Source organism: Nerophis ophidion, linkage group LG04 (genome assembly GCF_033978795.1).
Source record: "Nerophis ophidion isolate RoL-2023_Sa linkage group LG04, RoL_Noph_v1.0, whole genome shotgun sequence".
Lineage (NCBI taxonomy): Eukaryota > Metazoa > Chordata > Actinopteri > Syngnathiformes > Syngnathidae > Nerophis > Nerophis ophidion.
Window position 1 is genome coordinate 81,880,690 of NC_084614.1, and position 27,797 is coordinate 81,908,486.

The 27,797-nt window shown below is 38.3% G+C and overlaps 2 protein-coding genes across 5 annotated transcripts in view; one reads left to right on the forward strand and one right to left on the reverse strand.

Moving 5' to 3' along the window:
- Window positions 1-14,215, forward strand: cfap298 (cilia and flagella associated protein 298). Its single transcript, XM_061899328.1, has 8 exons — window positions 1-151; window positions 885-1,030; window positions 5,134-5,301; window positions 9,848-9,915; window positions 9,978-10,136; window positions 10,210-10,341; window positions 13,735-13,830; window positions 13,898-14,215. Exons 2-8 carry the CDS (start codon window positions 892-894, stop codon window positions 14,006-14,008), a joined length of 873 nt encoding a protein of 290 aa, XP_061755312.1. The 5' UTR covers window positions 1-151; window positions 885-891; the 3' UTR covers window positions 14,009-14,215.
- eva1c (eva-1 homolog C (C. elegans)) overlaps window positions 12,925-27,797 on the reverse strand; it is a 19,136-nt gene continuing 4,263 nt past the window's right edge. The window contains exons 2-8 of one of the 4 annotated variants that reach the window (XM_061899325.1): window positions 26,917-27,119; window positions 26,726-26,846; window positions 21,809-22,044; window positions 19,854-19,997; window positions 19,697-19,774; window positions 17,353-17,439; window positions 12,925-17,289 (exon numbers count right to left, since the gene is read on the reverse strand). In XM_061899325.1, coding sequence (XP_061755309.1) covers window positions 16,976-17,289; window positions 17,353-17,439; window positions 19,697-19,774; window positions 19,854-19,997; window positions 21,809-22,044; window positions 26,726-26,846; window positions 26,917-27,119 — 1,183 coding nt within the window. In that variant the 3' untranslated portion in view covers window positions 12,925-16,975. Of the gene's footprint in view, window positions 17,290-17,352; window positions 17,440-19,696; window positions 19,775-19,853; window positions 19,998-21,808; window positions 22,045-26,725; window positions 26,850-26,916; window positions 27,120-27,797 lie in introns of all 4 variants that reach the window. The other 3 variants (XM_061899324.1, XM_061899327.1, XM_061899326.1) reach the window with 3 other exon arrangements.

Genomic DNA, 27,797 nt, shown 5'->3' on the forward strand with positions numbered 1-27,797 from the left:
TAAAGGAAGTGACGTAGACTTCGCGCATGCGTGAACTGATTAGGTCTTCCGGTACCGATCGGGTAGTAATATTTACCAATGCTCGTACATGTGAGTTTGTAAGTGAGCACTTGTTAACAAATGTGAAAAGCTGACATTTGGAGCCAAAAAGGTACGTTATTGTTACATGTTTTGTGTCGTCAACATTTGTTTACTGAATGTGTCACGTGAGCTAGCAAGCTGGCTAAAGCGGAAGCGGATGATGTCAATAATAGCGCTAAAAGTCACTATTTTACTCCTTTCAACTGACTATTTACATTGTAAGCTTAAATGAAACCATGTAAATAGTCAAGTCAAATGTATAAGAATGTAACATAGTGATACTGTTTTGTACTAATAATAACATTTACATACATGTAACCTAAGCTAGCTAGCGCTTACCGTAACGCTTCATAAAGAAGCGCAGCTCTATTTTTACCTCGTCACTTTTGCGTCAAAAACGTCTTTTTTGCGTTATAAAAATAATACATCCATCAACGATAACAGATCATGTAAATATTAGATAGTTCTATCTGTCTTCTTGACGTCATAAATAGCCCTACATGTGCGGTTGCTTAATGTTACCGAGCATTACGGTAACAGGTTTTTCAATCTGATTTTACGTTTTAATGATTAATGTAGTCCGTTTTTACCTAAGTGTTCAAACATGTTATTTTGTTTATTGTTTTTGGCGGTGAATCAATTAGCTGACGTGAGCCAGCATGCTAGCCTCAGCGTACTTTCTAGAAAGCCCTGTCGTTGCCATGGTTACACTGTTGTTGTGTTGTCGTCGCACCACAACACACACACACAGACACACACACACCGTGCAGCTTTTATTCAACTGTTGTTTTCATCTCCTCCAGGCACAAGATGGTTGTTCTGCACGTAAAGCGCGGAGATGAGAGTCAGTTTCTCTTCAACGCCAGCGTGGAAACGTCCGTGGACGTTCTGCTGCAGGAAATCACAGACATTTATAACGGCAGACTCAAAGTGGGCCGAATATGTTCCGGTAAGGCACGCAAAATGTTAGTTTCCTGTGGGGCTTAAAAGCAAAATAATGGTAGGTATTAGGGCTGCGAATCTTTGGGTGTCCCACGATTTGATTCAATATCGATTCTTGGGGTCATGATTCGATGATATATCGATTCAAGATTCAGAAACTATATTTTTCCGATTGAAAAGGATTGTGTATTCATTCAATACATAGATTTCAGCAGGATCTACCCCAGTCTGCTCACATGCTAGCAGAGTAGTACATTTAAAAAAAGAAAAATCTTTTATGATTGTAAAGGACAATGTTTTATCAACTGATTGCAATAATGTAAATTTGTTTTAACTATTAAACAAAACAAAAAGATGACTTATTTTATCTTTGTGAAAACATTGGACACAGTGTGTTGTCCAGCTCATGAGATGCCATGCAAGTGTAAGCCACTGTGACACTATTGTTCTTTTTATTTTTATAAATGTCTAATGATAATGTCAATGAGGGATTTTTAATCACTGCTATGCTGAAATTATAACTAATATTGATACTGTTAATCATTTTTGTTTCACTACTTTTGTTTTGTTCTGTGTGGTGTTTGTGTCTCCTCAATTGTTCTGTTTATTGCAGTTCTGAGTGTTGCTTGCTCAGCTTTGCTTTTGGAATTGGATTGCATTGTTATGGTATTGTTGTGTAGTGCTTTGTTGGATTGATTAAAAAAAACGATTTTTTAAAAATGAGAATCGATTTCTGAATCGCACAACGTATTCGATTCGATTTTTTCCCACACCTCTAGTAGGTATGAAAAAAATAAACACTAACATATTTATTATTAAGTGTCTGGAATGGACTTTCAAGTTGAAGCGGGGCAGTCATGAACGATGTGGACATGTTTGTTACCGGATGCTTTCTGACATGCCTTTGGGAATTTGTATGTCATTTCCAGCTATTATTATTTGATACTTACCGTATTTCCTTGAATTGCCGCCCGGGCGTTAATTATTTAAAACCTCTTCTCACTCCTGCACTTACCAAAGGCACGCGGTAAAGGTAAGCATGCGGTAATTATTTTAAAACCTCGTCATCAAAGGCATGCAGTAAAAATTTGAGTGTGATGTAAGGATACCATCATGAAAAGCACACTTAAAAAAAACCATTATGGTCTTACCTTTACTTATAAATGAAGTCCATGCCAGCTCCTTCTGATCAAAAGCATCAATAACTTGTTTGTAGAAGTCTTCCTTATCTTTCATCAGTTTTACAAGTCTCTCTGTCTTGATGGAGATCTTCCTTTATTACCTCCTGCTTCCATTGAAAGTCCAGTTTAGAAAACTGCTATCAGACAGTCAAGTGCGGGCGACGACAGAATTATCCTCGAACAACTCCCGCTCCCGTTCTGCTCCGTGGGCGATCTCTTTATCCCACCGCTGCCACCATGAAGTGTTAGTGTATAAATAATACTCTGGGTATTTAGGACTGGAACATGCTTTATTTCAGCCCGGTTGTTTACATAGCTAGCATAAGTGTTACATCTTAAAAGGTCCCTAGTGCAACCCCCGCGTCATGTCCGTCCCAGCACATATCATGTCACTCATTGTCACTTCTTCTGCAGCCGAGTAGTCGCAAGAAGGATCACTAGCGCCCTCTACCACCAGGAGGCGGGAGTCATTTAATGACTCATATTTGACACACGCAGCTACGGTATATTAATAAAACATAGCTGCTTACTGGTCCTTTTAGCATATTCAATAGCTTGGACCTTAAATCCTACTGAATAGCTCTTAATCTTCTTCCCTTTATGTGATTTCAAATTACTGGTATTGAAATCAGCCCCCTCTATTTTGAAAATGATGACAGGGGAAGTGTCACTCGTGATGTCACGAGTTTGACCCGGCGGTAATACTAAGCATGCGCTAATTATTTTGCGAAACGAGTTTGACCCGGCAGTAATTCAAGGCAGGCGCATACTATATGCCCGGCGGCAATTCAAAGAAATACAGTGTTTATGTTGACAAATGTGCTGTTTTACACTGCAACATTGTTCAATGACTGTTATGTATGTCTAACTTGTGTGCTTAGCTGTTGTGTAGCTGCTAGCTCTTATAAGCCTATATAGCCTAGCATGTTTAAATGGCTTTAGTCAATTAGAAGAAATCGTGTGCTTATTGGAGGACATTCACATGTTAACTGGCTGTCCAGCTTTGTGCTGCAGGACTGCTTGTATCGCACATGATATCACGCACAAGTACGCTGCAGGACTGCTTGTATCGCACATGATATCACGCACAAGTACGCTGCAGGACTGCTTGTATCGCACATGATATCACGCACAAGTACGCTGCAGGACTGCTTGTATCGCACATGATATCACGCACAAGTACGCTGCAGGACTGCTTGTATTGCACATGATATCACGCACAAGTACGCTGCAGGACTGCTTGTATCGCACATGATATCACGCACAAGTACGCTGCAGGACTGCTTGTATTGAACATGAAATCACACACAAGTACGCTGCAGGACTGCTTGTATCGCACATGAAATCACACACAAGTACGCTGCAGGACTGCTTGTATCGCACATGAAATCACACACAAGTACGCTGCAGGACTTCTTGTATCGCACATGAAATCACGCACAAGTACGCTGCAGGACTGCTTGTATCGCACATGATATCACACACAAGTACGCTGCAGGACTGCTTGTATTGCACATGAAATCACACACAAGTAAACGCAGTGCAGGACTTCTTGTTTCCCACATGATATCACACACAAGTAAACGCGCTGCCGGACTTCTTGTATTGCACATGATATCACACAAGTAAACACGCTGCAGTACTGCTTGTATCCCACGCGATATCACACACAAATGAACACTGCAGGACTGCTTGTATCACACACAAGTAAACATGCTGCAGGACTGCTTGTATCGTACATGATATCACAAGTAAACAAGCTGCAGGACTGCTTGTATCGCACACGATACCACACACAAGTAAACACACTGCAGGACTGCGTGAATCGCACATGGTATCAAAAGTAAACACGCTGCAGGACCGCTTGTATCCCACACAAGTAAACATGCTGCAGGACTCCTTGTATCACACAGAGGTAAACAAACTGCCGGACTGTTTGTATTGCACATGATATCACACACAAGGAAAGGCACTGCAGAACTGGTCATATCGCACATGATATCACACACTAGTACGCTGCAGGACTGCTTGTATCGCATACAATATCACACACAAGTAAAGACACTGCAGGACTGCTCGTACCGCACACGATATCCCACACAAGACTGCTTGTATTGCACATGATACCACACACAAGTACACACGCTGCAGGACTGCTTGTATCACACATGATATCACACACAAGTAAACACACTGCAGGACTGCTCGTACCGCACACGATATCACACACAAGACTGCTTGTATTGCACGTGATACCACACACAAGTACACACGCTGCAGGACTGCTTGTATCACACATGATATCACACACAAGTAAACACGCTAAAGGACTGCTTATATCACACATGATATCACACACAAGTAAACACGCTAAAGGACTGCTTATATCACACACAGGTAAACACACTGCCAGACTGTATCACACATAAGTAAACACGGGGCAGGACTGCTTGAATCGCACATGTTATTACACACAAATAAACACGCTGCAGGACTGCTTGTATTGCACATGATATCACACATAAGTAAAGTAAACATGCTGCAGGTCTGCTTGTACCGCACGTGATATCACACACAAGACTGCTTGTATCGCACATGATACCACACACAAGTACACACGCTGCAGGACTGCTTGTATCACACATGATATCACACACACAAGTAAACACGCTGCAGGACTGCTTGTATCGCACATGATATCACACTTTTTACATGAAAGTAAATGCATGTTTTTTTTTGCTGGTATCTGATATCAATATTGGATAAGAACACCCCTAGTTTTTACTATTTGCAGCGTTTGTTTTTGATCCCACTTTGTTGATGTAATTGCAGCATTTCCCTGCTGCACGTGTTTGTGAGGGCGCCACTGTGTGCCAGTGTACAGCTGGTCAATGTTGTGTCCTGAACTCCAGTTGTCCTCCCTCCTCAGAGATGTGTGAGCTGGCGCAGCACGGCATCACGCTGCCTCCAAACATGCAGGGTCTGACGGACGAGCAGGTCCTGGATCTCAAGCTGAAGGACGAGTGGGAGGACAAGTGTGTGCCCAGTGGTGGTGTCGTCTTCAAGAAGGACGACATCGGCAGGCGCAACGGACAAGGTTAGGACCAGGACTGCAACCACTCATCCTTTCACCCCATTATTCATTCAATCATATTTATTCCCTTGCTTCCATTAATGGTTTAATGAGTGGGAAGTATAACAAGTCATCAAATGTAGACCGCTTAGAAGAACGTGAAGTAAGGTCAAACTAGTTCAATAGAAGGTAAAACGAGGTCAATAACAAGGTAATTAGAAGATAAATACAAGGTAAACAAGTTAAATAGAAGGTCAAACATGTTAAAAGAAGGTCAAATAACTTAAATAAAAAATGTAGGTAAATTAATGTAAATAGAAGGTAAAATGAGAGAAATAATAACAGTTAGAAGATGAATGACAGGTAAACAAGTTAAATACAAGGTAAAATATGTTAAAATAACATTTATAAAAGAATAGGTAAAATATTGTAAATAGAAGGTAAAATGAAAGAAAAAAATTAAGTGATTAGAAGATAAATGACAGGTAAACAAGGTAAATAGAAGGTAAAATAAGAAAGTGTTAAATAGAAGGTAAGATCAGATTAATGATAAGGCAATTAGAAGATATAAATAAACATTGATTGATTTATTTATTGATTGATTGATAAATAAAAGGTAAACAAGTTAAATACAAGGTAAAATATGTTAACATAACATGAATAAAAGAATAGGTAAAATAATGTAAATAGAAGGTAAAATGAGAGAAACAATATAATTAGAAGATAAATGACAGGTAAACAGAAGGTAAAATAAGAAAGAGGTAAATAAAAGATAAAATGAGATAAATAATAAGGCAATTAGAAGATAAATAAAAGGTAAACAAGTTAAATAGAAGGTAAAATATGTTAAAAATACGTAAAATAACATAAATAAAAGAATAGCTAAAATAATGTAAATAGAAGGTCAAATGGGAGAAAAAATAACATAATTAGAAGATAAATGACAGGTAAACAAGGTAAATAGAAGGTAAAATTATATAAATAATAATGTAATTACTGCAATAAGGTTGTAGCTGAGATAGGCTCCAGCGACCCCCGAAGGGAGTAAGCGGTAGAAAATGGATGGATGGATGGAATAACGTAATTAGAAGATAAATGACAGGTAGACAAGGTAAATAGAAGGTAAGAGCAGATAAATAATAAGGCAATTAGAAGATAAATAAAAGGTAAACAAGTTAATAGAAGGTACAATAAGATCAATAAAAAGGTATATAAAAGAAAAACGGTAAATAGAATGTAAAATTAGTTAAATAAGGTAATTAGAAAATAAATTCAAGGTAAACAAGTTAAATGGAAGGTAAAATAAGATAAATGAAAAGGTATATGCAAGAAAAAGGGTAAATATAAAGTAAAATTTGTTAAATAAGGTAATTAAAAGTAAATCAAAGGTAAACAAGTTAAATAGAAGGTAAAATATGATAAAATAAGATAAATAAAAAGGTATATAAAAGACAAAGGGTAAATAGAATGTTAAATAAGGTCATTAGAAAAAAATCAAAGGTAAACAAGTTAAATTGAAGGTGAAATATGGTAAAATAAGGTAAATAAAAAGGAAAATAGAAGACAAAACGTAAAATAAGGAAAAACAAGCTCAATTTAAGGTAATCGAAGGTAAAAGGAGGTCAATTTAATGTAAATGAAAGTTCAAACATGTTGACCAGAAGGTCAAATAAAATATATAACGTAAATACAAGGTCAATAAGAGGTGAAACAATTTGAATAGAAGGTCTAATGAGATAATAATGTAATTAAAGACAAATATAAGGTCAAACAAGAGAAATAAAAGGTGCAAGATGGAAAACAGAAGGTGGAGCAAGATAGATATCCAGGTAAATAGAATATAAATGAAGGGTAAAAGAAGGCAAGGAAAAGTAAAACAAGTTTAATAAAAGGTAAAATAAGATGAAATAATTGTAATGTAAATAAAAAAGTAAAAGAAGTAAACAGAGTAAAAGCAGTTACTGTATCTAAAAGATGAAGGAAGGTCAACTAAGGTTTATTGAAGCTAAATAAAAGACAGAAGGTAAATAGAATGTAAAACACACTCCATAAACACTAAAGAATGGTCAAATAAGGTCAATTTAATTGTCTTTTTGTGTCACATGTAGCATGTACTTCTGTCACATGTAGTGTGTACTTGTGTCACATGTAGTGTGTACTGGTGTCACATGTAGTGTGTTTCTGTGTCACATGTAGTGTGTACTTGTGTCACATTTAGTGTGTTTGTGTGTCACATGTAGTGTGTTTGTGTCACATGTAGTGTGTTTGTGTGTCACATGTAGTGTGTTTGTGTCACATGTAGTGTGTTTGTGTCACATGTAGTGTGTTTGTGTCACATGTAGTGTGTACTTCTGTCACATGTAGTGTGTACTTGTGTCACATGTTGTGTGTTTGTGTGTCACATGTAGTGTGTACTTGTGTCACATGTAGTGTGTACTTGTGTCACATGTAGTGTGTACTTGTGTCACATGTAGTGTGTACTTGTGTCACATGTAGTGTGTACTTGTGTCACATGTAGTGTGTACTTGTGTCACATGTAGTGTGTATTTGTGTCACATGTAGTGTGTTTGTGTCACATGTAGCGTGTGTTTGTGTCACATGTAGCGTGTGTTTGTGTCACATGTAGTGTGTTTGTGTCACATGTAGTGTGTACTTGTGTCACATGTAGTGTGTTTGTATCACATGTTGTGTTTGTGTCACATGTAGCGTGTTTGTGTCACATGTAGTGTGTACTTGTGTCACATGTAGTGTGTTTGTGTCACATGTAGTGTGTACTTGTGTCACATGTAGTGTGTACTTGTGTCACATGTAGTGTGTACTTGTGTCACATGTAGTGTGTACTTGTGTCACATGTAGTGTGTACTTGTGTCACATGTAGTGTGTACTTGTGTCACATGTAGTGTGTACTTGTGTCACATGTAGTGTGTACTTGTGTCACATGTAGTGTGTTTGTGTCACATGTAGTGTGTACTTGTGTCACATGTAGTGTGTACTTGTGTCACATGTAGTGTGTACTTCTGTCACATGTAGTGTGTATTTGTGTCACATGTAGTGTGTACTTGTGTCACATGTAGTGTGTTTGTGTCACATGTAGTGTGTACTTGTGTCACATGTAGTGTGTACTTGTGTCACATGTAGTGTGTACTTGTGTCACATGTAGTGTGTTTGTGTCACATGTAGTGTGTACTTGTGTCACATGTAGTGTGTACTTGTGTCACATGTAGTGTGTACTTGTGTCACATGTAGTGTGTTTGTGTCACATGTAGTGTGTACTTGTGTCACATGTAGTGTGTACTTGTGTCACATGTAGTGTGTACTTGTGTCACATGTAGTGTGTACTTGTGTCACATGTAGTGTGTACTTGTGTCACATGTAGTGTGTACTTGTGTCACATGTAGTGTGTACTTGTGTCACATGTAGTGTGTTTGTGTCACATGTAGTGTGTACTTGTGTCACATGTAGTGTGTACTTGTGTCACATGTAGTGTGTACTTGTGTCACATGTAGTGTGTACTTCTGTCACATGTAGTGTGTATTTGTGTCACATGTAGTGTGTACTTGTGTCACATGTAGTGTGTACTTGTGTCACATGTAGTGTGTACTTGTGTCACATGTAGTGTGTACTTGTGTCACATGTAGTGTGTTTGTGTCACATGTAGTGTGTACTTGTGTCACATGTAGTGTGTACTTGTGTCACATGTAGTGTTTGTGTCACATGTAGTGTGTTTGTGTCACATGTAGTGTGTACTTGTGTCACATGTAGTGTTTGTGTCACATGTAGTGTGTTTGTGTCACATGTAGTGTGTACTTGTGTCACATGTAGTGTGTACTTGTGTCACATGTAGTGTGTACTTGTGTCACATGTAGTGTGTACTTGTGTCACATGTAGTGTGTACTTGTGTCACATGTAGTGTGTACTTGTGTCACATGTAGTGTGTTTGTGTCACATGTAGTGTGTTTTTGTGTCACATGTAGTGTGTACTTGTGTCACATGTAGTGTGTACTTGTGTCACATGTAGTGTGTACTTCTGTCACATGTAGTGTGTATTTGTGTCACATGTAGTGTGTATTTGTGTCACATGTAGTGTGTATTTGTGTCACATGTAGTGTGTACTTGTGTCACATGTAGTGTGTACTTGTGTCACATGTAGTGTTTGTGTCACATGTAGTGTGTTTGTGTCACATGTAGTGTGTTTTTGTGTCACATGTAGTGTGTACTTGTGTCACATGTAGTGTATTTGTGTCACATGTAGTGTGTTTTTGTGTCACATGTAGTGTGTTTGTGTCACATGTAGTGTGTTTGTGTCACATGTAGTGTGTTTGTGTCACATGTAGTGTGTACTTTGTGTCACATGTAGTGTGTTTTTGTGTCAGATGTAGTGTGTTTTTGTGTCACATGTAGTGTTTTTGTGTCAGATGTAGTGTGTTTTTGTGTCAGATGTGTTGTGTTTTTGTGTCACATGTAGTGTGTTTTTGTGTCAGATGTGTTGTGTTTTTGTGTCAGATGTGTTGTGTTTTTGTGTCAGATGTAGTGTGTACTTAGTGTCAGATGTGGTGTGTTTTTGTGTCAGCGCCCACAGACAAGATGAAGACAGTGTTGGTGCAGACGGTGGACGAGGTGAAGGCTCTCATCTCCAAGGTGAGTGTGTCAAAGTCCTGCAAGTCTAGTTCCCAGCTTCACTCCACACCTTCTCCCTCCAGAAACAAGCGGAAGCTAACGTTTGCGTCACCATGGCGATGGTGAAAGAAGGCCTGGAGCAGCTGCGGGGGGCCGTCATGATCGTGTACCCCATGGGGCTGCCCCCCCACGACCCCATACGCATGGAGTTTGAAGACCGCCAGGACCTCTCCGGGACACAAGTCAGCAGTCCTCGCTCACGGCCCACTCAGGTCAGCAACCCACTGACTTGTGTCCCCCCCCCTCTTCTCCCAGGCTTCTCTGCAGGTGCTGGAGGAGGCCGAGTGCCAGCTGTGGTGGGCGGCCAAGGAGTTGCAGAGAGGGAAGAAGCTGCAGGACTACATCGGCAAGAACGACAAGACCAAGCTGCTGGTCAAAATACAAAAGGTGGGTCCAATACACGTAGAAAGACTTTTTAAACTCCTGGGACCTTTCTGGGTCTTTTATTGCCTTTAAAGATGACATCGTGCCACAGGATGTTAATTTGGAAAGGTAGTGAGTTGTATCACAACTACAGATGTCTGATAATGGCTTTTTTGCCGATACTCCGATATTGTCCAACTCTTAAAGGCCTACTGAAATGAGATGTTCTTATTTAAACGGGGATAGCAGCTCCATTCTATGTGTCATACTTCATCATTTCAACATATTGACATATTTTTGCTGAAAGGATTTAGTAGAGAACATCCACCATAAAGTTTGCAATTTTTGGTCGCTAATAAAAAAAGCCTTGCCTGTACCGGAAGTAGCAGAGGATGTGCACGTGATGTCACGGGTTGTGGAGCTCCTCACATCTGAACATTGTTTATAATCATGGCCACCAGCAGCAAGAGCGATTCGGACCAAGAAAGCGACAATTTCCCCATTAATTTGAGCGAGGATGAAAGATTTGTGGATGAGGATAGTGAGAGTGAAGGACGAGAAGAAGAAAAAAGACAGGGCAGTGGGAGATGTAATTTTTTTCAGATGTTATTAGACACATTTACTAGGATCAATCTGGAAAATCCCTTATCTGCTTATTGTGTTACTAGTGTTTTAGTGAGATTATATAGTCATACCTGAAAGTCGAAGGGGTGTGGTGACCGCCAGTGTCTCTGAGGGAAGCCACGTTTCTCGACGAGGCGAAGCGAAAGCAGCCGGTCAGGCCAGGCTGAGCTGTTTTCCGCCCCTCCGCCACGGTGGAAGCATCCCACGTTCGGGGGCGGCCGGTCGGAGGAGGCAAGAGAGTTGCAGCTGCCTCTTTGACAGGTGCATGAGGAACGACGCAAGCTCCGCTCATGTCTACGGTAAAAGCCGACTTATTACCACAATTTTTTCACTGAAACCTGCCGGTTGACATGTGTTAGAGAACTATGTTCGCTTGACCGCTCTGTTCCATAGTAAAACTTCACTTTCGGGAATGTAAACAAGAAAACACCGGCTGTGTTTGTGTGGCTAAAGGCGGCCGCAATACACCGCTTCCCACCTACAACTTTCTTCTTTGACGTCTCCATTATTAATAGATGTCCAGAATACTGTGTAATTATGCGATTAAAGCAGACTACTTATAGCTGGGATCGGGCTGGAACAAAATGTCCGCTTCAATCCGAGACGTCACGCGCACGCATCATCATACCGACGTTTTCAACAGGATACTTGGCGCTAAATTTAAAGTTGCAATTTAGTAAACTAAAGCGGCCGTATTGGCATGTGTTGCAATGTTAATATTTCATCGATATATAAACTATCAGACTGCGTGGTGGTTTCAGTAGGCCTTTAAATATCGATACTGATACATACAGTGGTGGAATGAACACATTATTATGCTTAATGTTGTTGTGATGCCCCGTTTGATGCTTGAAACAATGTAACAAGGTTTTACAAAATAAATTAACTCAAGTTATGGAACAAAAAGTGCCAACATGGCACTGCCATATTTATTATTGAAATAAACAAAGTGGGGCAGCACAGTGGTAGAGGGGTTAGCGCATCTGCCTCACAATACGAAGGTCCTGAGTTCAATCCCGGGCTCGGGATCTTTCTGTGTGGAGTTTGCATGTTCTCCCCATGACTGTGTGGGTTCCCCCCAGCTTCCTCCCACCTCCAAAGACATGCACCTGGGGATAGGCTCCTCCCACCTCCAAAGACATGCACCTGGTGGGAATAGGCCCCTCCCACCTCCAAAGACATGCACCTGGGGATAGGCTCCTCCCACCTCCAAAGACATGCACCTGGGAATAGGCCCCTCCCACCTCCAAAGACATGCACCTGGGGATAGGCTCCTCCCACCTCCAAAGACATGCACCTGGGAATAGGCCCCTCCCACCTCCAAAGACATGCACCTGGGGATAGGTTGATTGGCAACACTAAATGGTCCCAAGTGTGTGAATGTTGTCTGTCTATCTGTGTTGGCCCTGTGATGAGGTGGCGACTTGTCCAGAGTGTACACTGCCTTCCGCCCGAAACGCAGCCGAGATAGGCTTTGGCGACCCCGAAAGGGACAAGCGGTAGAAAATGGATGGATGGAAGTCACAAAGTGCTTTTTTTTTTTTATAACATGCCTCAAAAAAGCTTGTAATTTGGGACATGCTCTCCCTGAGATAATTCTGATATCCTTTACAACTATGGGAAATACTATACTTTGACTTTCACAAAGTGCATTATTTTTTTCTTTTTTTTTAAACACGCCTCCGAACAACAGCTACAAAACAATGAAGGCACACCGCTTCAGTCCAGAGTATACTAGAGCTATACTTGCCAACCATCCCGGATTTTCCGGGAGACTCCCGAAATTCAGCGCCTCTCCCGAAAACCTCTCGGGACAAATTTTCTCCTGAAAATCTCCTGAAATTCAGGCGGAGCTGGAGGCCACGCCCCCTCCAGCTCCATGCGGACCTGAGTGAGGACAGCCTGTCTTCACGTCCGCTTTCCCACAATGTAAACAGCGTGTCTGCCCAATGACGTTATAACTGTAGAATGATCGAGGGCGAGTTCTTGGTTTCTTATGCAGGTTTATTGTTGGGTAGCTTCATTAATGTCCTCCCAGCGCGGCAACAACACACAACAACAGCAGTCACGTTTTTGTCTACCGTAAACAGCAATGTTGTGACACTCTTAAACAGGACAATACTGCCATCTACTGTACATGCATATGGTTAGAAAAATAGTGACAGACAATAGAACAAGGATGGACAATTCAACCCTTAACAATGAGTAGATGAGTGTTATGTGTGTAAATAAATGAACACTGAAATTCAAGTATTTATTTTATATATGAAATATTTGACTTGGTGAATTATAGCTGTAAATATACTCCTCCCCTCTTAACCACACCCCCACCAAACACCTCCCGAAATCAGAGGTCTCAAGGTTGGCAAGTATGACTAGAGCATACCGTATTTTGGGGACTATAAGTAGCAGTTTTTTTCATAGTTTGGCCGGAGTGCGACGTATACTCAAGAACGACTTATGTGTGAAATTATTAACACATTACCGAAAAATATCAAATAATGTTATTTATCTCATCCGGAGGAGTTAGTGCTGCAAGGGGTTTCTGGGTATTTTTTATGTTGTGTTACGGTGCGGATGTTTGTCATTCTTGTTTGGTGTGGGTTGAGAGTGTGGCGCATATTTGTAACAGTGTTCAAGTTGTTTATAAGGCTACTCTGTGTGACCTATATGGCTGTTGACCAAGTATGCTTGGCATTCACTTGTGTGTGATTTGACCTTTTGAGATAGCTCGGTTCACTCGCTCATCGCTCCCACTTCCTGTAATGAGGAGTGTGCCGCTGTTCCCTGCAGAAAGGACAGGGGGCGCCGGCGAGGGAGCCTGTGGTGAGTGAGGAGCAGCACAAGCAGATGATGATGCATTACTACAGGAGGCAGGAGGAGCTCAAGGTGAAGAAAAGCACTCATTAACACACACACAGCAGTCATGTTTTATACGACGGATCATTTGTCCCAGAAACTGGACGAGGCGGACGACGACTCCTACATGGACTCTGAGTGGTCCGACAGGCAGGCCCTGAAGAAGCAGTTCCAAGGCCTCAGCAACATTAAATGGGGGCCCAGATAAGCACCGCAGGGACTTGATGATGTCACACTCTTTTATTAAAGCGCCTTTTGTTGCAGAGGTCCGCTCGTTGCTGGTAAAAGTACAGCGAGGATGCAACACCTTTCCTCTCTTTGTCTCACGGGCGCAGGAAGTTCCCACTCGGGAAGTCCGTGTGGTCGCTGGGGAGAACCACGCAATAAAAGCCTGCTGGCCAGAGTTTGGAGGTAACGTCTTGTTTTTGTCATTCTCCGCCTTCAGTCAGGCTCAAGTCCTACTAGCGACCACACAGTCTGATAGTTTATATATCAATGAGGAAATATTAACATTGCAACACATGAAAATACGGCCGCTTTAGTTTAATAAATTACAATTTTACATTTCCCGCGGAGTTGCTTGTTGAAAACATCGCGGAATGATGACGTGTGTGCGTGACGTCTCGGGTTGGAGGCGACATATTAGCCCAGCACCACTTACGGCTAAAAGTTGTCTCTTTTCATTGCATAATCACACAGAAATTTAGACATCTGTGTTGCTGAATCTTTTGCAATTTGTTCAATTAATAATGGAGACGTCAAAGAAGAATGTTGTTGGTGGAAAGCGGTGGATTGCAGCTGCCTTTAGCAACCGAAACACAGCCGGTGTTTCTTTGTTTGTTGTGAAGCTTTAACACAGAGCGGTCAGGCGAACATGTTTCTCTACGTCAACCAGCAAGTTTTTGGATGGGAAAATTGTGATATTAAGTCGGCTCTTACCGGAGGCTTCAGTGGATTATGGGACCTCATCCTGTAGCTCGAAAAGGCAGCTGCGATCTTGGTTCCTCCATTGGCTTCTCTGAGAGACACTGGCGTTCACCGCAGCCCTCCGACTTTTAGGTATGACTTTACAATCTCACTAAAACACTATTAAAACAATAAGCAGATAAGGGATCTTCCAGAATTATCCTAGTAAATGTGTCTAATTACTTCTGAAACGGTCCCACTGCAGCCGTCGCTTTTTCTTTTTTTTTTTGTGCTTCACTCAAACTTTCCTCATCCACAAATCGCTCAAATTAATGGGGAAATTGTCGCTTTCTCTGTCCGAATCTCTCTGGCTGCTGGAGTCTCACATTATAAACAATGTGGGGATGTGAGGAGCTCCACAACCCGTGATGTCACGCGCACATCGTCTGCTACTTCCGCTACAGGCAAGGCTTTTTTATTAGCAACCAAAAGTTGCCAACTTTATGGTGGATGTTCTCTACTGAATCCTTTCAGCAAAAATATGGCAATATGGTGAAATGATGAAGTATGACACATAGAATGGAGCTGCTATCCCCCTTTAAATAAGAACATCTCATCTCAGTAGGCTTTTAAAGCTAGTCCTGCAACGTAGTGAGGCCATTTTTTCCCCTTCCAACATTCATTGACTTTATTGTGTTTGCACTTAAAAAGTACAACCAGAGCAGACATCGTGTGTAAAGGTGCAGACAGAACCAGGAGACTGAAAAGAAGGAAGTAAAGGTAAACAGGCAGGGAGGAGGAAGAGAAAAAAAGCAACTACTAAACTAAGCTTCTATTGAAAGGGGAGACTCAGTTTGAAACCAGGAAAAAAAAAACCTCAAGCAACATAAGCACACATTACCACGTTGAAAAGGACTTGCAAAAGGGGGGCAGGGAGCTCCCATTATCCCACACGGGGGTGTATCTGTATGGTATCAGTACATTGGTGCGTGTGTGGGAGTCGTTTCGTTCGAAGCCACGCCCCTCTGCCTCATTCCACAGTGACCAGTCAAAACACCCTCGACGGGAAGGATTTCAGAGCGTCTTTCACTGCAATGGTCTCACTGGCTGTGTTTACAGGACGACCTTGCAGAGAGGGCCAAAGTTGTGGTTGGTTTTGGTTAGCACCAGCAAACACATTCCGATAGATTCATCCATGTCTGTTCTGGCCCTCGAAGTGATCATAATATCGTCTTGCAGAGTGGAAGGCTTCTTCGAGATGTTGTCCAGTTGGCAGTTTAATTCAGAAATTGCCCACAGCTGTGCCGATCCCGTTAGCGCGAGCAAACACGTTCCGATAGATTCATCATGTCTGTTCTGGCCCTCAAATGGATTATTATATCGTCTTGCAGAGTGGAGGGCTTCTCCGAGGTGTTTTCTAGTTTGCAGTTTAATTCAGAAATTGCCCACAGCTGTGCCCATCCCGTTAGCGCGAGCAAACACATTCCGATAGATTCACCCATGTCTGTTCTGGCCCTCAAATGGATCATTATATCGTCTTGCAGAGTGGAGGGCTTCTCCGAGATGTTGTCCAGTTTGCAGTTTGACTCAGAAATCGCCCACAGCTCTGCCCATCCCATCAATCCTTTTCCAAATGTGTCGACAGACCAGAGCAAGGCGTTTACTCCGTGCTGTCATCATGATTCCAAACAGGCCAGACACACAACCCTCCACCTCCCTGAAAAGTCCATCGTGTATCCAGCAACAAAAGGTTCCGTCAGGACAGGCAGGTTCCCTCCAAATTTGAGCTTCTCTTTCAAAATGATGTTAATTTCTTTGAGAGGCCAGTTGATCAATTCCACTTCACAGATTTTAGAGAGCAGAGCAAAAAGAGAGGGAAGTTAAGAGGAGGCAGAGAAGCAAAAACAGGAGAGATGAAGGAGAGAGAAGCGTTTGCCTTTGTTGAGAGACAGAAAAAAACCAAAGTATTTTAATGACCAACCTCCCTCTTAAAAGGTATAGGAATCATTTGTTTGCAGACGTGATTACAACAGCTGCCACTAGGGGGAAAAACATGCAACGTATTTGAAAGAAAACAATGTCTTTTAATGGCCAACCTCCCTCTTAAAAGGTATAGGAATCATTTGCTTGCAGACGTGATTACAACAGCTGCCACCAGGGGGCAAAATACAGCGAAAATGCGATCTTCTAGTTGTGCTTGGAGAGAAATACAAAAGGTGCGTGTAGAAAACATTCGGAGAGTAATAATTCCACTTCTTGGATGGCGCCCTTACAGACCGTAGCCTCCGTTCAAGTAAGCGTTCATCCTAATTTCCTGCACGATCATCTCCCTGCGCTCCATCCTCTCCGCCCTCTCCGCCGCCTCGCTCACGAGCGTCACTTCCTCCCAGTGGTCAGTGACAGACGAGCTTCCCTCCGTGTCGTCATCATCATCATCGTCGTCGTCGTCGTCATCCTCCTGGAGTCTGCGGCCTTTGTGGCGGCGCCCCCCGCAGGTGCCTTGGACCGAGACGGCGAGCAGCGTGACCAGGAGGCCCAGGCAGACGCTGGAAGCAAACAGCAGCGCCGCCATGTCTGGATGCTCTGGAAGTAGGAAACAAAAAGTGAGGTGTGTCCATCAGCTTTGCAGGTGTTGACCACACAGACCTTTGATGAAGGCGTAGGCGGCCAGGGAGGTGCTCATCATGGCTCCGGAGTCTTCGGGATGCGGGACATCAACATGGACTGGAAGACCTGCGGAGAAAAGAAGTCTGAAGCTGCTGCAGGTCACGGTTAGATCTTTCATTATTTTTAGTTTACAAAGTTGAACTCACAATTGTGACAAATAGTGAGATATTTGTCAACTAAATGACTTTTATTAGTAACGATGCTTTCTTGCGGTTTTAAAAAAGGCATTTTGAGAGGTGAGTGTGACGTAGCAACACTCCACACCACCAGAGGGCAGCATATAAAGAAAAGTAAGAAAAATACAATTCATAAATTCAATAAAATTACTGAGGAAGTTTTACATTTCAAACAAATGAACAGGTCCATTTAATTATTTGTTTGAAAAATTTAAGATGTACTTAAATCTTACATTTCAGCAACTTTAATTATTTGTTTAATCATTTCAATAATTTAAAAAGTATTATATTTACTTATAATGAATTAAAATGTATATTTAAGAACATTTATGGGGCAAATTTAATGCAATTGTTTTGATGATTTAGGATATATTAAAATTTATATTTAAGGAAATTTAATTATTAATTTTTTTTAAATTAAGAAGTATTACTGAACATGAATTAAATTGTTTATTTAAGAACATTTATGGGGCAAATTTAATGTAATTGTTTTGATCATTTAGGATGTATTATATTTACTTAACATGATTGAAATTTTATATTTAAGGAAATTCAAAAATGTTTTTAAATTATTTAAGAAGTATGTACACAAAACAAATTTTTGTTATTAAATGCATTTAAGGGCAAATTAAATTTAAAATGTATTAAATTTATTCAACCTTAATACAGTCAAATTTACAGATAAATTATACTATTTAAATTTTTAAGACATTTAATTATCGTAAATGACATTTTCCATTGAGCAGATGTAATTTGTTTAATCGTTTAAATTACTTAATACGTATTATATTTTCTTAACGATAGGGAAATTTTAGATTCAACCACAATTACGGTCAAATGTAATCCTTTTTTAGCCGTTTAAAGTTTTAAAGATACATTATATTTACCTAAATACATTTTTACATTTAAGCAACTTTACAGGAAATGTTAATCATTTGTTTAATCATTGTAATTAATTCAAACTTATTTACTTAACATTAATGACATTTTATTTTTAAGCAAATTTAATGATTTATTTAATTCTTTGAAATATTTTAAGACATTTACCTAACATTCATGGAATTTTACATTTAAACACATTAAATAATTGCGACCCTGAAAGGGACAAGCGGTAGGAAATGGATGGATTTAATCCTTTAAAATATTTAACACGTATTATATTCATCCAACATTTATGGAATTTTACATTTAAACAAATGTAATAATCTATTTAATCCTTTTAAACATTTTAGACATATTTACCTAACTTTCATGGAATTTTACATCGATGCGAATGTAATTATTTAAACCTTTATTATATTCAAGACGTATTGACTTAACATTCATAGAATTTTACATTTAAACAATTGTAATCATTAATTTATTCCTTTAAAATATTTAAGACGTATTATATTTATCAAACATTTATGAAATGTTATATTCGCACAAATTTAATAATTTATTTAATCCTTTAAAATATTTAACACTTAATCATATTTATCTAACATTTATGGAATTTTACATTCACACAAATTTAATTATTTATTCCTTTAAAATATTGAAGACATATTTATCTAACATTTATGGAAATTTACATTCACACAAATTTAATGATTTATTTAATCCTTTAAAATATTTAAGACGTATTATATTTATCTAACATTTATGGAGTTTTACATTCACAGAAATTTAATAATTATTTAATCCTTTAAAAATATTTAAAACATGATTATATGTACCTGACTTTCATGGAATTTTGCATTTAAGCAATTGTAATCATTCATTTATTCCTTGAATATATTTATGACATCTACTTAACATTCATGGAATTTTACATTCAAGCAAATGTAATCATTTAAAATATTTAAGACATATTTACCTAATATTCATGCAAACTTAACCCTTTCAAATATTAAAAGACATATTAACCTAACATTCGTCAAATTTTACATTTCAGCAAATTCACGGAGAAATGTATTATTTATTTATATTATTTATACTCAACCTTGTAACGTTTTGGCTACTTGCATTTGTACGATACTATTTTACATGATCTTATTCAATAAAAAAAGTGAAAAGTGAGTATTGTTATGCTTGCAACCGCAGAATTATTAAAATACCAGAAAGTGTAAGTGTAAAAAAATGAAGACAAACATCAGAAAAGTGACCTTCTGTGCTGAGTGCAGGCGATGAAGAAGTGAGGGCAGCAATATTTGGGTCCACCTCCCTCAGTAGAATCCAAGGCACTAAAAAAAGTCACATCCAACATGAGCAAAACAAAGGCAGTTGCTAGGCAACCTTGCGTCCTAACACCCACGGTCTCACCGCAAGAGAAGAGCACACTGAGGTACTTCCTGGATCCGGGGGGGCAGGGGTCCTTGAAGGTCTCGTTGCCAACGACGACGGCGCACCTTTGTTTGCCGTAGCAACGCTTGTTGAGCACACGTACGGCGTCCAGGCTCAGGCAGTCTGTAGGGGCGGTACAACTCTTACACCTAGCTTTTTACTCACAGTGGTCCTGAGCCCGTGTGGTGATATCCTTTACACACCGATGTCGGTTTTTGATGCAGTACCGCAGTTTTTATACCCTGTTGTTGTTGTAGGGGGGGCAACAGCGAGTTGTTTCAATCAGAGTGTATTTATATAGCCCTACATCTCTAGTGTCTCAAAGGGCTGCACAAGCTCCCACATCTGTTCTTTTGTCAGGGGGACAGCAGCACATTCTAAATACACTATTCCAAAAAAAACAACATAAAAATGTGGAATGTAACAAGAAAAAGTTGCAATTTTGTTTCTAATAGCACTCAAAAAGTAAGGAATCAAAATCAATGTTGTGAATTATTGACCTGCTGAAGACTCTAAACTACTTCACATCAAATACTGCATATTTGCTGTTTTTGCCAAAGTCAACAAGGGTTCTATGAGGAAAAGTGCATAAAACATAAAAAGTGCATAAAACATTGACATGCAGCTTAAAGATGTAGTTAATGGGTCAGCACTTGAGTGTCTAGAGCAGGGATGTCAGACTCAAATGCAGAGTGGGACAAAATGTTCAAAAGTCAACAAAGCCGTGGGCCAAAAAGAAACTTTTAATAAGGACTCAAGCGGGTTTTGCATTGAAGATTAAACAAGCAAGACTTATAGAACTTTAGTGACATGCACAATCCAGTTTCTAATAATAATCATTAAAAATCAATGGCATATCAAATAAAATTTAAATAAAAAAATAATGTCTCTTTTCTATTTGCAGCCTTCTGAGGTAAATATCAACATAAACTTTTTCCACAGGCTAATAATACATTTGAAAATAAAATAACAATAATAAATGAATCAAACATTCAAGCCTTGAAGTAACAAAAGAAAGTGCACGAATAAAACATCAACATTAACTTTTTCCACAGGCTAATAATACATTAGAAAATCAAATAACAATAAGGTGGGCGGGGTTTGGTGGTAGCAGGGAGTGTATATTGTAGCGTCCCGAAAGAGTTAGTGCTGCAAGGGGTTCTAGGTATTTGTTCTGTTGTGTTACGGTGCGGATGTTCTCCCGAAATGTGTTTGTCATTCTTGTTTGGTGTTGGTTCACATATTTGTAACAGTGTTAAAGTTGTTTCTACGGCCACCCTCAGTGTGACCTGTATGGCTGTTGACCAAGTATGCCTTGCATTCACTTGTGTGTGTAAAAGCCACATTTATTATGTGATTGGTGCTCTGTACTTCTCCCTACGTCCGTGTTCCACTCCATACAGCAGCGTTTTAAAAAGTCATACATTTTACTTTTTGAAACCGATACTGATCATTTCCGCTATTACATTTCAAAGCATTTATCGGCCGATAATGTCGGCAGTACCGATATCATCGGACATCTCTATTAAAATTATTTGATCTAGATTCAAGTGTCGGAAAAAATAAGAATGATTTTTTTTAACATTTTTATGACCCTTCTGGGTCCCCGCGACCAAACTTAAAAGGAAGCCCTTAGTGTTCTAAAAAAAATCAATCAATCAATGTTTATTTATATAGCCCTAAATCACAAGTGTCTCAAAGGGCTGCACAAGCCACAACGACATCCTCGCTTCAGATCTCCACTCTCTGTTTTATATTGTTTTTGACAATGAAACATATGAAAAAGGAAAAGGCCCCCAGGCTTTGCTTTTTTAGTGTGGCCCTCAGTGGGAAACTGTTGTTTTATGTGCCGCCCCCTGCTGGCTGTTTGCTGCTAGAAGCACCAGACTGTGTTGTTATCACCTCACATGTGGTCTGCATCATGAGTGACTCACCAAACAGGGTGTGTGGGGTCAGGGTGGGGGGGCAGGTGTCCTCCAGGTCTAGACCTCCACCATAGACCGCCGAGTAGATGTTGAGCACGCGGGGGGACTTGCAGCGTAACACCAGCAGCTCCCCCTCGCACGCCACTCGCCGCTTGTGCTCCGCTAAAGCAAGGACAAATTGCAAGTTAGCATCATCCAAGTCAGGGGCGTCCAAACTTCTTCCACTGAGAGTATGCGGGGGCCACCTTGGTAGTTGCAAAAACAGAGTATGCGGGGGCCACCTTGGTAGTTGCAAAAACATTGTTTTCAAAGAACTAGAACATGTAGCTTGGGTAGAAATTTTCTGTGAAAGCCAAACTGAAATGGTAGCAGTTAGCATGCTGGCCAGATAGCGTCAAGTCAATGGAAATATGAGCAAAGTGAGCTAAACAAAGTAGCATGCTTGCAGTTAGCATTGGTGAGATACCTGCTAACTTATTGAAAAAAAGCTAGCATGCTAATGTTAGAATGCCAAATATACCAAAATATATCACTCTGAGGTGTGTACCTGAAAACATTGTTTAAAATGGTAGCAAGCTAACTTTGGCATGTTTCAAGTACCAAAATATGACTGAGGGGTATACTTACAAAATTACCACAAGAAAGCTAGCAATTATACTAATGTTAGCATGCCAAAATGCTAACTGTAACATCAGGTGTGTACCTAGAAAAAAATATTTAAAATAGTAGCATGCTAACTTTAGCATGCATCAAGTACCAAATATGAAGGAGGTGTATACTTACAAAATTAGCACAAATAAAGTTAGCAATCATACTAATGTTAGCATGCCAAAATGTTAACTGTAACATGTCAAGTACCAAAATATATCACTCTGAGGTGTGTACCTGAAAACATTGTTTAAAACGGTAGCATGCTAATGTTAGCATGCATCAAGTACCAAAATGTGACTAGGGTGTATACTTACAATTTTAGCACACAAAAAGTTAGCAATCATACTGTTAGCATGCCAAAATGTTAACTGTAACATGTCAAGTACCAAAATATATCACTCTGAGGTGTGTACCTGAAAACATTGTTTAAAACGGTAGCATGCTAATGTTAGCATGCATCAAGTACCAAAATGTGACTAGGGTGTATACTTACAATTTTAGCACACAAAAAGTTAGCAATCATACTAATGTTAGCATGCCAAAATGTTAACTGTAACATCTCAAGTACCAAAATATATCACTCTGAGGTGTGTACCTGAAAACATTGTTTAAAACGGTAGCATGCTAACATTAGCATGCATCAAGTACCAAAATGTGACTGAGGTGTATACTTACAATTTTAGCACACACAAAAAGCTAGCAATTATACTAATGTTAGCATGCCAAAATGCTAACTGTAACATGTCAAGTACCAAAATATTACTCTGATGTGTGTACCTGAAACAATTGTTAAGAATGCTAAGTCATACAGTTTCTATACTTCTTTTTTTTTTTTTTTTTACATGTGAAAGTTAGATATATTCGTCAATTTTAAATTTGTTTTTTGTTTTTTTGTTTATTTTATGCTTTTTTTGCAAAATAGATCTTAATTTTTTATGGCACACAAAATATGTAATATTTCCCCCCAAAACTATTTTAAAGTGTAATATTTGATGTCATTGGAGCCTTAAATATGTCAATACTTCATAACAATGTTGATTCATTAATATTTTTTTGTTTTTAAAAGTTAAAAAATAAAATCTGATTAAAATTATTTGTGATCCAAAAGTGTCATACTTTTTTTTTTTTTTTACGTTTAAATCAAGTTCAGATCTCGTCGATTGTAAGTTTTTATTTTTGTATGTTTTTATTTTATGGCTTTTTCATCAAACTTTTTTTTACGACAAACACACAAAATATGCAATATTTTCCCCCAAAAAATATGAAGTGTAATATTTGATGTGAAGTAACTGGAGTCTTAAATATGTCAATAATTCATAACTAACTCATTTTTTGTTTTTAAAAGTAAAAAAAAGAAAAATCCCACTAAAATTATTATTTTTTTAAACTTATATCGCTTAAATCTCTCGATCAAATTCAGATCTATCCATCAATATTAATTATTATTTTAATTTTTTTTAAGTCCCACTAAAATGATTGGAGATCAAAGTGTCCTCACTCATAAAATAAGTCATACTTTAATACTTTTTTTTTTTTCTACTTTAAATATTTAAGTCCCCGGACCAACTTCAGATCTGTTCATCAATTCTAAGTTTTTTTATATATTTTTTTGTTTACTTTATGCTCTTTTTGGCAAAGAAAACTTAGTTTTTTTACAACAAACACACAAAATATGCAATATTTTCCCAATAAAATACTTAAAAGTGTAATAATAATGTGAAGTAATTGGAGCCTTGAATGGATCAATAATTCATAACATCATATTTTGATTCATCATTATTTATTTGAGCAATGATGGTTTTTAAAGTCCCACTAATCTAAAAGTGTCCTCTCTCATAAAATAAGTCATACTGATTTTATACTTTTTATTATTATTATTATTACTTTAAATGCTAAACCAACTTCAGATCTATTCGCCAATTCTATGTTTTTATATTTTTTTTGTTTATTTTATGCTGTTTTTGTTTAAAGAAAACTTAGTTTTTTATGGAAAACACACAAAATATGCAATATTTTCCCTAATAGATTATTGAAAGTGTAATATTTGATGTAGTTGGAGCCTTGAATATGTCAATAATTCACAACTAATTCATTTTTTGTTTTTAAAAAGTAAAAAAAAGAAAAATCCCTCTAAAATTATTATTATTTTTTTTTTTTTAACTAAAATTCTTGGGATCTTTAAGTGTCTTCACCCATAAAATGAGTCATACATTTTTATACTTTTTCATTTTTATTTTTTTTCTTTAAACGCTAATGCTAAGCTAAGATCTGTCAATTATAATTTTTTATTTAAAAAAAAAAATGTTTAATTTATGCTCTTTTTGGCAAAGAAAACTTAGTTCTTTTGTGACAAATTCACAAAATATGCAATCTTCTCCCAAAAGAATATTTCAAAGTGTAATATTTGATGTAGTTGGAGCTTTAAATATGTCAATAATTCATAAGTAATTCATTTTTTGTTTTTAAAAAGTAAAAAAAGAAAAATCCCTCTAAAATTCTTTTTTTTTTTAATTAAAATTCTTGGGATCTAAAAGTGTCTTCACCCATAAAATAAGTCATACATTTTTGTACTTTTTTGAATGTTTTTTTACTTTAAACGCTAATGCTAAGCTAAGATCTGTCAATTATAAGTTTTTATTTGAAAATAATTGTTTATTTTATGCTCTTTTTGGCAAAAAAAACTCAGTTTTTTTGAGACAAATTCACAAAATATGCAATCTTTTCCCAAAAGAATATTTCAAAGTGTAATATTTGATATAGTTGGAGCTTGAAATATGTCAATAATTCATAAGTAATTCCTTTTTTGTTTTTAAAAAGTAAAAAAAAAAAAAATCCCTCTAAATTTATTTTTTTTTAACTAAAATTCTTGGGATCTGAAAGTGTCTTCACCCATAAAATAAGTCATACATTTTTATACTTTTTTTGTATACTTTAAATGCTAAGCTAAGACCTGTCAATTATAAGTTTTTATTTTTAAAAATTGTTTATTTTATGCTCTTTTTGGCAAAGAAAACTTAGTTTTTTTGTGACAAATTCACAAAATATGCAATCTTTTCCCAAAAGAATATTTCAAAGTGTAATATTTGATGTAGTTGGAGCTTGAAATATGTCAATAATTCATAAGTAATTCATTTTTGTTTTTAAAAAAGTAAAAAAAGAAAAATCCCTCTAAAAAAAAATTTTAAACTAAAATTCTTGGGATCTAAAAGTGTCTTCACCCATAAAATAAGTCATACATTTTTATACTTTTTTTTATTTTATTTTATTTTTATTTTTTACTTTAAACGCTAATGCTAAGCTCTGTCAATTTATAGTTAGTTAAGTTATAAATGTATTTTTTGTTTATTTTATGCTCTTTTTGGCAAAAACAACTTAGTTTTTTTTGTGACAAACTCACAAAATATGCAATCTTTTCCCAAAAGAATATTTCAAAGTGTAATATTTGATGTAGTTGGAGCTTGAAATATGTCAATAATTCATAAGTAATTCATTTTTTGTTTTTAAAAAGTAAAAAAAAGAAAAATACCTCTAAATTTTTTTATTTTTTTTTAACTAAAATTCTTGGGATCTTTGTCTTCACCCATAAAATAAGTCATACATTTTTATACTTTTTATTTTATTTTATTTATTTTTTACTTTAAATGCTATTGTTAGGCTAAGATCTGTCAATTATAAGTTTTTATTTTTTTAAAAAGTTTATTTTGTGCTCTTTTTGGCATAGAAAACTTGTTTTTTTTTGTGACAAATTCACAAAATATGCAATCTTTTCCCAAAAGAATATTTCAAAATGTAATATTTGATGTAGTTGGAGCGTTTAATATTTCAATATTTCATAAGTATTCAATTTTTTGTTTTTAAAAAGTAAAAAAAGAAAAAACCCTCAAATTCTGCTTCTTTTTTTTAAATTAAAATTCTTGTGATCTAAAAATGTCCTCACCCATAAAATAAATCATACATTTTTATACTTTTTTTAAATTTTTTTTTTTACTTTAAACGCTAATGCTAAGCTAAGATCCGTCAATTATAAGTTTGTATATTTATATTACACAAAATATGCAATCTTTTCCCAAAAGAATATTTCAAAGTGTAATATTTGGAGCTTGAAATATGTCAATAATTCATAACACAACATTATTATTTTTGCTATAAAACATCCTTGATGGCAGTTTTGTGTTATTTTAGTCAAGATTACAATCCACCTTTTTGCTCTTTGATCAGACTTTTTAAACCATTTGAAGAGTATTCTTCCAACGGACCATCCCAGACGGGACTTACTGGGTTGACACTTGTAGTCCACATGGAGGTACTTGCTGGTCCCGGGACAAGGGTCGGGTCCAAAGAGCAGGTGGTGGAGGTGGAGCTGACAGTCTCTGTGGTTCTGACACTCCGACAGCAGCTTCTGACAACAACGCCCACACACACAATCAAAGAAGGCACAATCACGGTCCGGGGTCAGGGAATCGCACCTGCAGCACGGTCAGAGACGAGCAGCCGCAGTCCCGGGCCGCCTGGACGGGGGCGTGGTCCGCCTGGACGGGGGCGTGGTCCGCCAGGCAGCCGTAGAAGACGTGATGGATGGAGATGGTGGAGTGGCGAGGACAGTGGAGGCGTACTGGGTGACCATCGCAGGCCCACACTGAATGAGTGCTCAGGATCCTGGACAGGTAGTCTGGAACACATTTGGAACACATGCTGTGCCAGGGTCTACCTCAGGTACCACACCTTGTCTGAATCTCCCCAAACGTGCCAGGGTCTACCTCAGGTACCACACCTTGTCTGAATCTCCCCAAACGTGCCAGGGTCTACCTCAGGTACCACACCTTGTCTGAATCTCCCCAAACGTGCCAGGGTCTACCTCAGGTACCACACCTTGTCTGAATCTCCCCAAACGTGTCAGGGTCTACCTCAGGTACCACACCTTGTCTGAATCTCCTCAAACGTGCCAGGGTCTACCTCAGGTACCACACCTTGTCTGAATCTCCCCAAACGTGCCAGGGTCTACCTCAGCTACCACACCTTGTCTGAATCTCCCCAAACGTGCCAGGGTCTACCTCAGGTACCACACCTTGTCTGAATCTCCCCAAACGTGTCAGGGTCTACCTCAGGTACCACACCTTGTCTGAATCTCCTCAAACGTGCCAGGGTCTACCTCAGGTACCACACCTTGTCTGAATCTCCCCAAACGTGCCAGGGTCTACCTCAGCTACCACACCTTGTCTGAATCTCCCCAAACGTGCCAGGGTCTACCTCAGGTACCACACCTTGTCTGAATCTCCCCAAACGTGCCAGGGTCTACCTCAGGTACCACACCTTGTCTGAATCTCCCCAAACGTGCCAGGGTCTACCT